The sequence below is a fragment of the Gossypium arboreum genome, chromosome 5, assembly GCF_025698485.1.
Source record: "Gossypium arboreum isolate Shixiya-1 chromosome 5, ASM2569848v2, whole genome shotgun sequence".
NCBI classification, from domain to species: domain Eukaryota; kingdom Viridiplantae; phylum Streptophyta; class Magnoliopsida; order Malvales; family Malvaceae; genus Gossypium; species Gossypium arboreum.
In genome coordinates, this window is record NC_069074.1 from 4,422,885 (window position 1) to 4,438,205 (window position 15,321).

At 34.0% G+C, this 15,321-nt stretch overlaps 3 protein-coding genes across 10 annotated transcripts; 2 read left to right on the plus strand and 1 right to left on the minus strand.

The window, feature by feature from the left end:
• Positions 1-1,757: 1,757 nt before the first annotated feature.
• Positions 1,758-6,218, plus strand: LOC108473671 (probable E3 ubiquitin-protein ligase RHG1A). 6 transcript variants are annotated; one of them, XM_017775369.2, is made up of 7 exons: positions 1,782-2,009; positions 3,046-3,144; positions 3,565-4,770; positions 5,081-5,131; positions 5,201-5,299; positions 5,408-5,572; positions 5,720-6,218. In XM_017775369.2, the coding sequence occupies exons 3-7, from the start codon at positions 3,589-3,591 to the stop codon at positions 5,879-5,881; spliced, it is 1,659 nt and encodes a 552-aa protein (XP_017630858.1). In that variant the 5' UTR covers positions 1,782-2,009; positions 3,046-3,144; positions 3,565-3,588; the 3' UTR covers positions 5,882-6,218. The 6 variants fall into 6 exon arrangements, with proteins under 6 accessions (XP_017630855.1, XP_017630858.1, XP_052884209.1 ...); XM_053028249.1 differs by lacking the exon at positions 1,782-2,009 and adding an exon at positions 2,512-2,679; XM_053028251.1 differs by lacking the exon at positions 1,782-2,009 and adding an exon at positions 2,512-2,667.
• Positions 6,219-7,031: 813 nt separating this feature from the next.
• LOC108473672 (uncharacterized) lies at positions 7,032-9,958 on the minus strand. Its single transcript, XM_017775372.2, has 2 exons — positions 9,575-9,958; positions 7,032-9,071 (listed from the first exon to the last, which is right to left on the minus strand). Exon 2 carries the CDS (start codon positions 8,921-8,923, stop codon positions 7,661-7,663), a length of 1,263 nt encoding a protein of 420 aa, XP_017630861.1. The 5' UTR covers positions 8,924-9,071; positions 9,575-9,958; the 3' UTR covers positions 7,032-7,660.
• A 2,008-nt stretch (positions 9,959-11,966) lies between these two features.
• LOC108473615 (uncharacterized) lies at positions 11,967-15,235 on the plus strand. Of its 3 annotated transcripts, none has more exons than XM_053028254.1 (13): positions 11,967-12,218; positions 12,319-12,360; positions 12,479-12,527; positions 12,640-12,688; positions 12,893-12,963; positions 13,182-13,240; positions 13,450-13,548; positions 13,880-13,937; positions 14,057-14,193; positions 14,286-14,342; positions 14,464-14,561; positions 14,720-14,910; positions 15,028-15,235. In XM_053028254.1, the coding sequence occupies exons 2-13, from the start codon at positions 12,349-12,351 to the stop codon at positions 15,096-15,098; spliced, it is 951 nt and encodes a 316-aa protein (XP_052884214.1). In that variant the 5' UTR covers positions 11,967-12,218; positions 12,319-12,348; the 3' UTR covers positions 15,099-15,235. The 3 variants fall into 3 exon arrangements, with proteins under 3 accessions (XP_052884214.1, XP_017630776.1, XP_017630774.1); XM_017775287.2 differs by having other exon boundaries at positions 11,967-12,190; XM_017775285.2 differs by having other exon boundaries at positions 11,967-12,360.
• The last annotated feature ends 86 nt before the right edge of the window (positions 15,236-15,321 follow it).

Below are 15,321 nucleotides of genomic sequence, written 5' to 3' on the forward strand. Positions count from 1 at the left end.
TACATTTATTTTAATATTTTTAGTATTTTTATGTATTATATTTTTAATTTTTATATAAAAATTTAATACTAAGGCAGTCAAACTAAGCTCGAGTTTTAATATTTCTATCTAAGCTAAATTTAGATAAATTTCTAGATTTATTTTTTTATCGAGTCAAATTAAATCTATTAAATAAATCTAAAATTTAATTAAGACTCGACTCCACCTATAAACACTTTTAATCAACGCTTGAAACTGACATTTACTTTATTAACTTTAAAGATATATTTTTATATATATATATTTTTACGTCTCATAGCTTAGTATACATAAATGAACAATTATAAAATTTTTTTTGAAAATATAGTATTAAAAGTTACTGCTAATGAAAACTTGGACATTATTCACAAAAGTTCAACGTCGTGAGTTTCTATATACCTATGCTAGGCTTTTTTATTAAAATAAATTAAAAAAAAATTTATTTATCAAAATAAGTTGTCAGCCCAATTATATATAAAAAAGGGTGTTTTGTTCATTCGCGCCTATCTGACAGGCGCAAATGATTATTTTATATTAATTTTTTTTAAATAAAATATTATTTTTTTATTTTTATTAAAAATATTTAAATATATATACGGGTAAAAATACAGTTTAACGGGTCAAAATATGGGTAAAAAGGAATCGAGCCTATCGGATAGGCGCGATTAATCGCGCCTGATAGATAGGCCCAAATGGGCATCCCGAACAGTGCACCTCCAATTGCCAGATGTTGCCCACTTGCTACCGGCCTTCTTTGCCTCAACAGTCCCTCCCTGCAGCCTCTATAATTTATAAATTTATTCTCAAATTTTTACTTTATGGGAATCGAACCAACTCATTCAAATTCAATAAAAACAATAATTATGTTCAAAAATTCTTATTTCATATTTTTCCGCGTTCAATTTACAAAGTCTACCACCATGTAATTATAATCAGCAATATTTCTAATCTTTTTATTTTTTTTTAGATAAGGGCACATCTTTATTACATCAAAAAGTAGATAAATAAACCATCAAAATTAAGTCTGATTATTGAAGAAGCATAATATCGACTCACATATTTAAACAAATATCGAGCTCGTAAAGAATGATTATTATTTTTATTTATTTGAAAATCAGGTTAAAATTTATACAAACCTATTTTTTTTAAACTTTAGCATATACATAGAATATGATTGGGACCATAAAAGAAACAATACGATTGGTAACTTTCACCTGCTACAAAATTTAGAATATTGATATTGTATTCACCAATTATAGGAGCATAACAAATACTTCATTTATATGCCGTCTAATTAAAAACTTCTAAATTTATTTTAGTGAAAAAACCAGCATCCACCAAATCATTTGATGTGTTCATTTGATAATCGGGGTATATATAGGGGAAAAGGTAAGCTCGTGTGAGCCCCACCACAACCATTTGCACCTCTGAGGTAGGCACAATCATTTGCGCCTCAGAGAAAGGCTCGATTAATCGCGCCTCTCAAGTAGGCGCAACTCAGATTCAGATTTATACGCGGTCATATTGACCAAAATATTTTTTTAATATAAAAAACAAAAAAAATATTTTTTTAATATAAAATAATTATTAACGCCTGTGAGATAGTCGCGAATGAAAAAAACTCATTTTGATAAATAATTTAGCCGACAACTTACTTTTATAAATATTTTTTTTTAATTTATTTTAGTAAAAAACCCCTATATTACCATATGTGAGTTTGATGGATTGATTTTAGTCGGTAGCTGATTTGATCTTTGTTTTTTCACTGTCACAGAGCACGTCACGTTTTGTTGGGATAAAGTAAATGAATAAAAGGAAAATACTTACTATATTCTTTTCTTCTTTCTTTGTTCATTCATAACTGCTGCCTTTTGTATTCATTCATTCATTCTCTTTCCCCACTTCATCTTCTTTAAGACTTTAAGATCTCGCTTTCTCTTTCTCTCTGTATATTTTGAATAATCAAAAGGAGAAGACGGAGAAGCAAAGAGGTAGAATATAGTTGCCTTTTCCTCCATAACGCACTTTGTTTCTTCGCTTTTATTCTTCTCCTTTCTTCTTTTCTTTTTTACTTGCATGAATTCTCGTTTTTCACCTCACATATTAAATTCTTATTTCGAAGAAAAAACTGGGTCTTTGTTTTAATCGAACTTCTTTACTTTTCGATAATTTTACGTACATATTAAAGATTGATTATTTTGATGTCTTGATCATTCTGCTTTCCAAGAATGTTTTGGTATTTGAGTGTCATAAAATCTGTACGGTTTTTTCAATTTGCTTTTTTTCTTTTTGGTCTCCTTTGTCTGCTATGCTGTTTTCAAGTTTAATTTTGTTTTGAAGTGTGATCAGCTTTTTCCACCCTTAAATCACGGACAAAGCCTCTTCTTTTTTTACAAAAGAAAAAAAAAAAGGGAAATGAATGATTGTTTGGGGAATTATTCAACCAAATAGAGAGACCCACTTTTATTGGGATCAAATTCAATGGTGGGAGCATGCCACTATCTAGTGTCCTTTATTTATTTTCTTTCTTTTTTCTTCAGTGTTCACTTTTTTTTTTTGAGAAGTCACTTAAAGGTTCTCTCTCTTGAACGTGTTTTATCCTTTGATGACAAAGGGTGTTTCTCACTTTCATATCTTTCTTTCTTTCTTGTGAGCTCTCAAGTATCCATCCATCTTATTGCTTCACTTTGGTTTTGAGCTGTTTTTTTTTTCTTTTAGATTTTGCCATCTCTTTCTGTGTGTGAATGTGCCTATAGAATTGTAGTTTTATTGATATTAAAGAAAGTAAAAACATTTGGGTTTAGGACTAAGTTATGCAAATTCTCCTTGTGTTAACAAGTTGTAGTTTTTCCCCTTTTGGGAAGGGGGACAAAGTTAGCAATACAGATTATATTACGTGTTGCAAAATCTACCATTATGGTTCCAACTTTGTAGCTCAAGTATTGCTTACAGTCAACTGTCTTTTAGGATTTCTTCAACTTCATTGGCAATTACACTTCTGATTGATTAGTTATGATTATGTTACAGGGGAAAAAACCTTTACTTGTTTAAGTAAAGAACAGTCGAAGTAATATTTTTAAGGCACTACATTTGGTTTTTGTGTGGAAAAGGGCAAGCAATTTTGAGGTGGGATTTATGTACTAACATCTCTGCCCTTCTATAAATTTATGTTAGTTTTGCGTTGGAAGTTGCCCGCTTTGTAAGTTTAACAAATTGTTTATTTTTGGCCTTGGGAACATTCAAGTTTGTATAGGAGTATTGAGAGTGATAACGATCTTTGGTAATGAAGGTTGTTGTTGGTAACATGGTTGAGCTCCAATTGTTGGATTGTTAAGAGGCAACGTTTTATTTTCAATTTTTATTTTACCACCAATAAATTGTGACTGCTTCCGGCAGTATACATTGTGTGCTTGTAGTTAGGGTTTTTGGGGTTTTCTTTCCTGTCCTGAACTAAAGTTACGTCATGGCTGAGGATCTCTGTCATTACTTTTGTTTTTGCTCGGTATGTAGTCATCATATGATACATTTATTTTGATGTTTTTCCAGATATAAAGGATACTTGTTGCCTACATGGATGGATATACTGGTAAAAGAGCTGTTAATGGACTTGTACCTGGCAAGGGATCAGGTCTCATCTTGAAGGATCATGTTAATATCAGAGAACAAAATCCACAATTTTGCAACCGTATTGGATGCAGTAGGAGGCTGAACTCCACGAAAGGAACACCAAATTGCTACTCTGGAAAAGCCAAATGTTCGAAGCCTTCTTACCACCCTTCATCGAGTGGCAAGGAAATTATTGGAAGTTCCTCTGGGGTATACACTGAAGTTAGCAACACTAGAAAATCCTCTACAAATATTCTCAGAAAGCTATCATCTCAGCTGGAAATAGATTCATCTGAAACTAGTAGTGTTCAGGAAGAGCCAGAGGTGTCAGAGCTCTTATCTCCTCTAGGAAAGATTCAAGGAGGGTTGCAGCCCGAATCTGAAGATTCTGATTCTGGCGAAGTTGCTGTACTGGAAGTGGGAAGCTCCAGCGTAGCATCAAACACAAAACGGGGGAGAAGCTTTATTCAGAACTCTAGGCTGGGCAACCAGGATACTCTGGCTAGTCCATCTGTTACTTTGGCATCTCGAAGTGCTTTCCAGGCAACTCAAGGTAACACAAGCAAGTACGGTTTGAGAAATTTAGGATGTGACTCTATTTCTGTTGTTGCCCCTGCCGGTTGCTCATCATCAGATTCAAGCTTCAGCAGAAGGAAAAATTCGGTAAAAAAGAGAGATTCTGAAGGAGAGAGTAGTTCCTCCACCTGGGGAAAGAAGTTGAGTGGGTCATCTCCGGAGGGACTGAACAATAGTTCTAGCCTCAGTGTTTCAATTTCTGATTCAAGGCGAGCCAGAAATTGGTCTTCTAATAGGGATTGTGGTATTGCTTCTTCAGTTAGGACTCAGAGATCAAACAGTAGTTATGGTAGAGGGAGACTCCCTAACCAAGCAAATGGAAATAGTTTAACTTTGAATGAGTCACCCATAGTCATCCCACAGGCACCTCAATCTCATATTCGTACTGATATGAATGCTCTTGTTCCCATAGAAACTGCCTCAACTCGTACTAGTTCTTACAGTCGATCAGGTAGTATAGATGAGAGTTTACGAAGTTTCATGCCTTCCAGTCCTTCAGAAGTTAGTGGTTACCACTCTTCAGTGAACCGGGGTAGCTTCCAGCACTACAATATGGATGGCTTTGCAGAGGTATATTAGCAGAGCATTTCAACCTGCATTGCTTATTCATGGATTTATAAATTTGTCTTCTCTCTCTCCCCCCCCCCTCCCCCCTGTGTGGAACTCAGGGAAGGGTCTGCATGAGCTTGCAAAAATGGAATATCTTTACCCATTTATATCTTGAACCATCTGGTGCTGCAGAGTTCTCTACAGGGAGAGGCATATTGAAATATTAGTAGTCTATTTGTAGTATCATTGGAGGCATATTGAAATCTTAGTAGTCTGTTTGTAGTATCATTATATTATTGAAGTTTCATCTGTTTCCTTGGTATTTACGCAGGTATTATTAGAACTTGAGAGAATTGAACAAGATGAAGAGTTGACATACGAGGTAATTAGTTTTGAAGTGTCTGAGTTTACCTAATTATTCTCTGTTGTTGATTATGTTTCTGTCTTGCAGCAATTACTTGTTCTAGAGACCAGCTTGCTCCTTAATAGCCTGGACTTCTATGATCGGCATAGAGATATGAGATTGGATATAGATGATATGTCATATGAGGTTTCTCTTTGTTTCACTATGTTGGTTCAAGTCTGCATTTGTTTTTTCTCCATGCTATGCTCATTAAGATAAATTAAAGGTGTCAGTTTTTCTTGCTATTCATGACAGGAATTACTAGCTCTAGAAGAAAGGATGGGAACTGTTAGCACTGCGGTACCAGAAGCAGCGTTATCAAAATGCCTTAAGAGTGGTATCTACAAGGCAACATCTTTGGAGGATGCAAATGTCAGATTTGAGGGTGAAAAAAATGATATCAAATGCAGCATATGCCAGGTCCTTTGCTACTTAACCTTCCATTCTGTTAATGAAAACTTTGTGCTATTTATTTTCCTCTACTCATCTCTGGATGTGACTGCAATGGCTTCATGACTGGTTTCACTAACTTAATGGAATTCATTGGTTTTTTTTTCCCTTTCGCAGGAAGAGTATGTTATTGGGGATGAAGTAGGGAGGTTGCATTGTGAGCATAGGTATCACATTGCATGCATACAAAAGTGGCTACGGATGAAGAACTGGTGCCCTATTTGCAAAGCATCAGCAGAACCCACCCAGTCGTGTTCGCCTACTTCATATTTGAGTTGAATTTGACAAAAAGGAAGCAAGAATTTGCAAAGCATCAGCAGAACCCACCCAGTCTTGTTTGCCTACTTCATATTCGAGTTGAATTTGACAAAAAGGAAGCAAGAGACCGAGTTTATCTTCAGCATTTTTTTAATGATCATATCTACCCCTTTCATGTCAAGTTGTCAACCAACTTACAAACCAGGTGCTCTTGGCTTTGCACCAAAACTCATTCTCCCATATAAGAAATGTGAATATGAAAACACGCTTGTTGGTACTGTTGTTTGCCGCAAATATTAGTTAGGTGCATGATGAACTTGTTTTCTTACATCAGCTGGTAATTTGAAGGTTGAATAAACAGCGATACGGGCTTTTATGTGATCAGTAAACTAACAGCTATAGCCACCAACTTTCATGGGGTTATTACATTTACATTTTGGAATAAGGGTTTATCTTAACAATGCATGAATTTCAGTCTCTAATCTGTGAGGCTTCGAAGGGGTACACCTGCAGTACAGGCTAAAGGAGCTTTTATTGCTTAGTCGTCCTCTTTCCTTCTATACAAGGTTGTATGTTTTTAAACGCGGGTGAGTTCCTTGTATGTTTCAGAGGTTGTCATCAGCTAAACCAATTCAAGAAACTTATTATGTTTTGAGGTTTTGAGGTTTTGAGGATGCAAATCAATGACCTCAAGAGTTGCAGTTAGTCACAGTTATTGATCGGTGTGCAAAGGGCTTTCATCAGACCGAGAATTTATGGCCAGGGGAGAACAAGGATAATAACATGATTCCAGAAATAATGGTTTTAAAGATTTCTTGAGTTCATTATGCCATTGCTCTATGTTTCCCATACATGCAACACTATAAATTACATTGATCTTCACAAGCATTGCATGTACCCATCCACCTTCAAAGCCGTGGAGCATTGGTATTTCATATTGTCCGATATAACTCCTTTATGTACATCAACAACCATTAGCAAGGGCAAATTACAATTTTCAAATTGTCCCAACTGATAAAAACCAAACCCATAATCGAAAAAAATCACCCAAACCAAATCCGACTAATGCTTCCCCCCTGATGCTGCATGCTAAGTACAATGGAGACAAATACATATCCAATCAACAAAAAACGAACAAAAGCTTGAGTGAGAACTATAGAAAACTGTAAAATCCTTTGAATGATAATTAATTACAATTAGCAAATCATAAGCTCTACGAGAACATAAACCCAAAGCCTCGCAAATAGATTTTTCAGTGGTCATCAAGAAGAAATTCTTAATATAAACCACATGGACAATTTAATGGATGTTGGATTTGTTATTAATATTGAAACTCAATCAATTCTCAGATTTTAAATTACATACAGAGCAATGCTGCAGCTCTTTCATAAGTAATTTTACCTTTCACCAAGCTACAAGGCGTATCCCTGCAAAACTTTCTCAGATTTCCTCCTCAATGGCTGTAAATTACAAGACTGAGATCCGTAAGGACAGCCAACAACAATGCTAATGGTACAACAGAGCAACCAGTTAAAAGCACTTCCTTTTCAAGCACCTTAGCTCAGTTGCTCAAAAATAATTTTCTGATCCATCCCAGCTCTGCAGCAGGGTACAGGCATCCCGATACTCAAACCCAAAATTTAATTTTGCAAGGGCCAGAGCTTTATCTGAATGGGAGCAATCTGGTTCATTTCGGTAAAAATGTGAATGAACTGGGAGCTTCAACATTTGTCAAGCACATCGAACCAGAATCAACATATTTTCATAAGAGCTTCATGATAAACAAATTTTCTAGGGCATTCATTCTTCAAACGAATGCATACATATTTTTTCCAGCAGCAATGACCAATCTTCACCCAGCTGCTGGGGATTCAACTCCATTGCCACTTTGAAATCAAGCAAAGAAATTGAGCATCTCTGCCCCTGTTCTTGCAAAACTTCTGTGGGCCCAGAGCTACTCTGCATGTGAAAGTGATTAGTTGGCCACAAACCATTAACAACCTTGCCTTGAAGCTGCTGCTTGTGTGCAGATTGCTTTCTCAATTCACGTGTAGACCTTGATCCAACCAGATCAACACATGATCTGATCAATTTCTTCAAGTATACATCCAACATGCTGTTCAACATACTAGCACATTCCAATGAAACCCCTCCAAGGCCCTGCACTGCTGCAATCTGCTCCATTCGTTTCTTCAATGTCTCAGTATCATACAAACCACCACTGTCATAGTAGCTAATGAAGTCGCCACTGCTTGCCACGGGCAGTGATTTGTGGGCCCCACCAATACTAGCTGAACAATATGGAATCCCAAGAGGCGCAAGCAAAGGACTTCTAGAGAAATCAATGTGGTTGGATTGCTCCACCTCCTCCCCGTCTTCAACAATGGCTCCTTCAGTCTGACCTTTGCTAAGCACCCTTGGCTTTCCCGTGGAACGCACCAAACCTTCTCTTTCAATTTCAGGCTGCTCGGCAACTGCTTGAGGATGCTGCAATGGTCGCTGATAATCATATGGTGTCAAATCCCCATTCTCCAAACCCAATTTATTGCCATTGTCTTCAGTTCCCATGGATTGATGTGAGAAACTATCAACCTTTCCATTTGGCCCCAGTGGGCTGGGCCGATCCCTGACTTTTCTATCTGGTGCTCCAGACCTAACCTTTCGCAGGGATGACACTGGCAAAATCCCATTTGACGAAATGGCCATGTTTGGATTCAGGTTGGGAACAAGGGATCCAGTCAGTTCATGTCCATCATCTCTACCAGGATAACTTTTCACATTTTGTATCAAAGATTTAGCGGGACCTGCTTCATGAACTGGCGGTGGAGTCTTAGCCTGACAAACATTTTTCAATATTGACCGTATCAACTGATTATGCAGTGGCAGATTCTCCCTTCCAAGAATGCGGTAACATGACTTATCAAACTCACTTTTACTGAGTTTCTGACTTAAAAACCTACTCAAATTATAAAAATACCTCTTTGACCTCTCAGCCCCAATCTTCTTCACTATCTGAGCTTTTAATTCACCTAAATTGATTCTGGAGCCCTGCTGAGGTTGCATTGTTCAATAAGCAGATTCCTACACCATTCACACAACTACAAAACCACCGAAACCTGTTTGCACCCCCAATTTACAGTTTTCTCCGACACCAAATAAGTCCAAATCCACCAATTTGCATACTATACAACGCAAATCAAACTCTTAACCTCTGCATATTGAGAGTAAAAGAACAATGATGAAATCCCAGAGAGAGAAAAAAAGGGGAAAAAAAGCTTAAAATCACCAGGGTAGATAAAGAGTTATTCCAGTTTTAACACATCCCTAATACCCAAAGAGCAACAACACAATGCAAACCCAAATCTCATCTTGGTAGAATCAAAACCCTAGGGGAGGATCATACTACACTTAAGTAATAAACGGAAACCCCAAAAAAGAAAGCCGAATTGAATAAACGCAAAGCACAAATCAAAACCCTAGAGTTGGAACAGCGCGAACCGCAAATTTAAAAAAAAAAAAAACAGAATGAAGCAATTGAACCCACAAAGGTAATACTTTTACAGGCAATTGAAAAAGGAAACAGGTTGGGGATTGACAAATTGAAGTTTGAGGGAAAGAGATCAGTGGAGTTGGTAAGATAAGAGTTGAGGAAGAGAGCAAGAATTGCAAAGAAAATAAGCAAAGAGAAAGCTTAAAAAAAAAAAAAAGGCTGACCTTAGCTTCAGCAATTGCAGAGAAATCCAACGCCACAGCAGTTGTTGATTGGTGTCGGGGTTAGGGGTTGGATTGTTCGAAGCCCCCTATCGATTCTTTTTGGCTCCCTCTATCGATTTTCTTTTTCTTTTATTTCCTTTCCCTTATTTCTTTTTTTAAAATACCAATATATAAAATAATTATCTGTATATGTGTTGTGTTTATTTAGAGCGCATTTTCCATTTTCCCGAGTTTTTTCTTTCTTTTTCCTTTTCTCCCTTCCTCTTCTTCTTCTTTTGCTTATGTTTATTATATTTTCAGCTCGGCTTTGTTTTCTTTTAGCTCCATCTCTCGCTCGCTCGCTCGCTGCTACTATTGTAGTTTCCTTTTATTTTATTTTATTTTTATACTTCTTAATAATAATATTTTCCTTTTACTAAAGTTTAATTCATAAATAATTTAATAATTTTCATTTATATTTATTTATCAAGTTAAACAAAATAAATAATAAAATCTTGAGGTTGTTTATATATTTATGTTGATTAATAAACTCGTTTATACTTATTTAAAGCTAGTTAAAATAGCTTCAAGTTTATTACTCTTTTATATTTTTATTCACTCATTACTTTTATTTCAATGAATTTATATATATTTTAAATTAAGCCTAATTATTAACAATATTAAAATTATTCTATTAAATCTAGTTTAATTATAACATTATTTTTACATAGCTATCAATCGAATATTTTTTATTTTAAAATGATATGCCAATATATTTTAAAAAACAAAGTGTTAATAATTGATCATAAATTTTGAAATTAAAAAGTAAATAAATTAATTTCTTAAAAATAAAAATAAAGAAACTAAATTTCAAATGCACAAAGAATATAACAACTTAGAACATATTTAATATTTAAAACTAAATCTTATAAAACATATTTATTATTCTGTTATGTATATTTCATAATATTACTATTACTTGTGTGTTAGTTTATTTATTTATAATATAAGTATTAATGTTTTTTATTATGATATAATTAAAAATGATAAAATTGTTTATTATTCATAATAAGATTTAATTTTCTTAAAATGTTTAATTATATATATTTACAAATATGATTAAGAAAATATTAGTTTAATGTTCACAAATAAACTGATTTAATTAAATTATTGAACGTCAACATGCATAATTTTAAACAAATAAACATAAATACATGAACATGAATAATAACTCATTGATTCAAACTCAACTTATTTGCAGCCTTACTCTGTGTTATTGTGCTTCTAAGACCTAGAAGAAACAGTCAGAACATTTAAAATATAAGCTTCATATCAGACTTCAAAAGAAGCTCATGCATGGTATTGTAGATATTTAGTTTTCACTAATTATATATTATTTATTCTTGAAGACAAATAAAATCGTGCTTAATGAAATTGCATTTCTAAATATAATAACAAAGTTAACTTCAAATGAATAGAGTTGTTGTTACACTTGATATCTCTTTTAAAAGAACAACTATTTTTAGAATACTTGTTAAGAATAATTGTTGTTTGATAAAAGTAACATTTAAAATAATTATGTTACTTATTTCTTAGTTTATTAATGATGACATTCGTTATGTAGATAAACCTAGTTTGGTTATAATGTAATTTGCTTTATTTCTTCATTCACAATAGAAAAGAAATTAAATTTACCCAATTGGCCACTTAATTTTTAAGAGTATTTTTATTTTGGTCACCAAATTTTTATTTTTTGTAATTTCATTACCTAACTTTTAATCGCAATATTTAATGATAGTTGACTGTATATGTTACATTATGTTTACACTTTCATTTTTATCACATAATTTTTAAGTCATTGTCATTTTGATTACTAAAAAGAATTTTAATTTTAATAAAAGTATTAATTAAGTAAAATAACATTAAGGATTAATGTGAAAATATTGCAGAAACTAAAACAATGCATTAAAATTTTTGTCATATTGTACTTGGTCATCTCATTGCCAAAAGTTTTTTTTCTTGAATATTAAAATTTAAATTTCAAAAGCATCAAATAATCTCAATTGATTTGTTACTATAATATTAAAATTAATTTAATCTTCTTTTAAAAATTAAAAATTTATTTTATGCTTTCAAAATAAAATAAAATAAATTATATTTAATAGTTTTCTACGAAATATAATTTTTTTTGATTATACGATGTTGAATAATCCATGAAGGTTTTTTATTTGCTGTCTATCAAGATGATGAAAAGGGTAGTTTATAAAAAGGAGTCGCTTTAGGGGTGACTCAATCATTAGCGGGAGAAAGGCCCAGAGTGCTTCTCTTAGGCAGTATTGCAGTTTGCAATGCTCTGTATAAAAGTGGAACAGAAAAGGCCCAATAGCTCAAACATTTGAGCCCGTAAAATATAAAATATATTATAACTATTAACAGAAGAAAATCACTCACGTAACAAAAACACTATTCTCCATCAAGCCTTTCCTTTTCCTCCCGCCTCCCCCAATGTTTTAGCTTGTTAGGGTTTTGTTCCCTTTTACAAAGAAAACAGGAAAGCAAAGCATTCAGTGTTCGAATCCGTCTTTCTTGCACCGAACTGTTACAGATTTATTGGCAACGTTTAACGAAGTTTCGAATTTATGTTCTATAATGTCTCCAACCTAGAGTGATTTATACAAGCTCAGCTTATTATATTCGACGTTTTTTTATTTATCAAGTTGCTTGCTAAAATGCAAGCCTGAAATGAAATCTTTGAAATTATGCAGGTCAAGCAACCTAGAAGCTTATCTCAAGCGATGGGAGAAGTGGTAATTATTCATTTCCTGCAGTTTATTTTCCTCTCTTCGTTTATTAGTATATTTCAGTTGCGTATTATAGTTATAAATTCTTAATTTGCGGCGTTATCTCACTGTCTAATTGGTATAGAATTTCATGCAAGAGGAAGATATTCGATTGGAGACTACGCGAGCAAGATGTAACTAGCATCTCTTTCCTTTTTTTCCTCTAAAGATTTCTGCATGTACATATAAGATTTCTGTTTCTGAAGGAATTGAATTTTGTTTTGCCTTTTTTTTTTTTTTTTTCAGTTGCAAATGTTGTCAAAAGGCATGCCCAACTTACAGAGCGTCTCTCCAGGTATAAATATAATAATCTCTATACTAATTCTTAAGGCGTTTTTTTTTAATACTTGTACTGTAAGTTGCCTGAAAATGATGGCTGTAATGGCTTATATCTACTTGCATAGGATAGCTGATTTCTTGTTTAGAGTAGAAAGCTGATGAACGTGCACTTGTTCTTTTTCTTTGAGGATTAATGCTCTAGGTGTTGGTGATTTGGCAGGGATTCTGATAAGATGATATTTGAGCGTCTACAAAAAGAGTTTGAAGCTGCAAGAGCTTCTCAAAGTCAAGGTAAATATTTGTGCATTTTCAGTATCGAGTAGTGTTTTTTTTTTTTTTGCAACTGTGTTTTGTAGCAATATTATCAGCTTTATAATGCTTTATCTATATGTTTAAAATCTCTTTTGGTGCAACGCTTTATCTAATATAAAGCAAAAGTTAAATGATTCAAGCATTTTTAACTCTGACAAGAAATTGCCATTTCTTTTTTGTTCCCTTTTGATCATCAGAGATTAACTTAGATGGCGAACAGTGGAATGATGGGTTATTAGCTACAATAAGAGAGCAGGTATGTCTTTTTTTTCCTGAATGCTTTGAAGTAATTATTTTAGTCTCTACTTTACTGTTAAAGTTGGAATTTGATGAATGTGGCAGTTGTCTGATGTTGAACAATTCTTCCTGCTTTAATTTTCCATTCTGTTAATGATAGTTTCTCTACTCTCTTTTTGATAAAAGTTGTCTAGAATTAGATGCTAATTTATCTGGGTTTATTATCAGGTTCATATGGAGGCTGACAGAAAGGCAACATCTGGGGATGCAAACGACATGCTGACATCTCATTTCCAAGAAAAAGTTACCTACAGAGTCGGAAATAAGGTAATAAAATGTCTAAAATACATTTTGGAATGTTCATTATCTACAATTTTACGGGGAAGATGGGGCAGCTTTCTAACAGTTTCTTGGACAGGGTTTAAAATTTTGAGGGAAGTGCTTTTAATATTCATAACATTGTAAGATGTAGGAGTTAGAAAAAGAAAAGAATTTCTTTTGTTATAGTTAGGCAAGTCCGCTTCAGAAAGAGTATATGTAACTAGCCATAAGTTTTGTTTTTAAATGATCAATATTGCAGCAACTATTTATGTATGTGCTTTGTTATTGTTTTATCTGTGAAATCATTTCTTGGGAGCTCAAACTTGTAAGTGAACAGGTGATTTGTTGTTTGGAAGGGACAAGAATTGGCATATTATATGAAACGTCCTTTGCAGGTACTACTGAAGAAGTTTTTATTATTTGATTGCATGTAAAAAGTTATTGCTTCATGCTTAGGCATATCGTGGATGGTGTATTTTACTATTTTGATTTAATGATGTTTATGTAATGGCAGGGGAACCTTGTGAGCTGTATCATTGTGTGCTTGAGAGCAAGTCATTTCTTGAAAAGATGACCGTCCTTGAACATACAATTCCTTTCTTTCTGCCAATACGGGAAGTAGAAAATGATCTTCTTTCTTCTAATGCCATGGTAAGTTGGTTGCATATCTGGTTTTTACTTGATAAGATAATGGAATTAGATCGGTTCTTAGTAAATATTTTTCTTTATCTATCTACTTTCAGAGATTTATAGATCATATTGGAGAATTATTGCAGGCTTATGTGGACAGACGGGAACAGGTAATATTAATGCTGTTATGTTTCTTATATGAAATATTACTTTTTTATCTTCCCAAATCAGTAGTTCTCGTGCTAGACAATGTTTTGTTTCTTGAAGCACTTGTTTGCTCCACCATTGCAGGTTCGGCTCGTTAAGGAGTTGTATGGAAATCAAATAGGAGAGCTGTATCATAGTCTTCCGTACCACATGATTGAATTTGTACTGGAAGATTCTGATTGGTTGGTCCACTTTGCATTTTCTGGGGATATCTATACTTTCTGCATATTTTCATAGTGATATGTTGGTTTTTGAACACTATTTTAAGTTTTTGTGGTTTCCTGTAGATAGATGATGCCTCAGTCTTAATTTTCAACTATTATGTTTGTATTTAATGCAGCAAGGTGACAGTAAGCCTTAGATATCCAGACCTTGTTTCTGTACTTCCAACACGAGTAAAAGTTCTAGCATGGCCAATGCATCAATATAAGAAGAGCCATACGAACTCAGCTGGAGCAATGGGTTCCCAACCTGTTCCAGCTCGTTTGTCTTATGCAGAGGATGCCTTGAGAACCATGAGCTTACCAGAAGGTATCACTTTTGCTTTTTTTTTTTCCTGCTTTGTGATGAGTGGATAACTAATGTGATTTCACTTTCTTTTGAGTTTTTCCACTCACACCGGGTTTGCTTGCTTGGTTGTATCATCAGCATATGCGGAGATTGTGTTGAATTTACAACAAGCCCTGCAGCAAATGTTTCAGGGGGGAAGCCCTAGTTAGCACTTCACTTCAGTTCATTTCCTTTTCAGTATTGTGTGTACAAAAGTTGTTTGGTTTGTATAGGATGATGACATATACTTGTGAATCATTGGCTACTATTGGTTTTCCATAATTCAGTTAGTAGTATTTAGGAATAACATTCCTCGACTTTTTAAGCATTAAGGCATTGTGCTTCTTTTCGACTTTCTGTATTGCCCACGATTTTGCTTATCTCTTTTCGAAA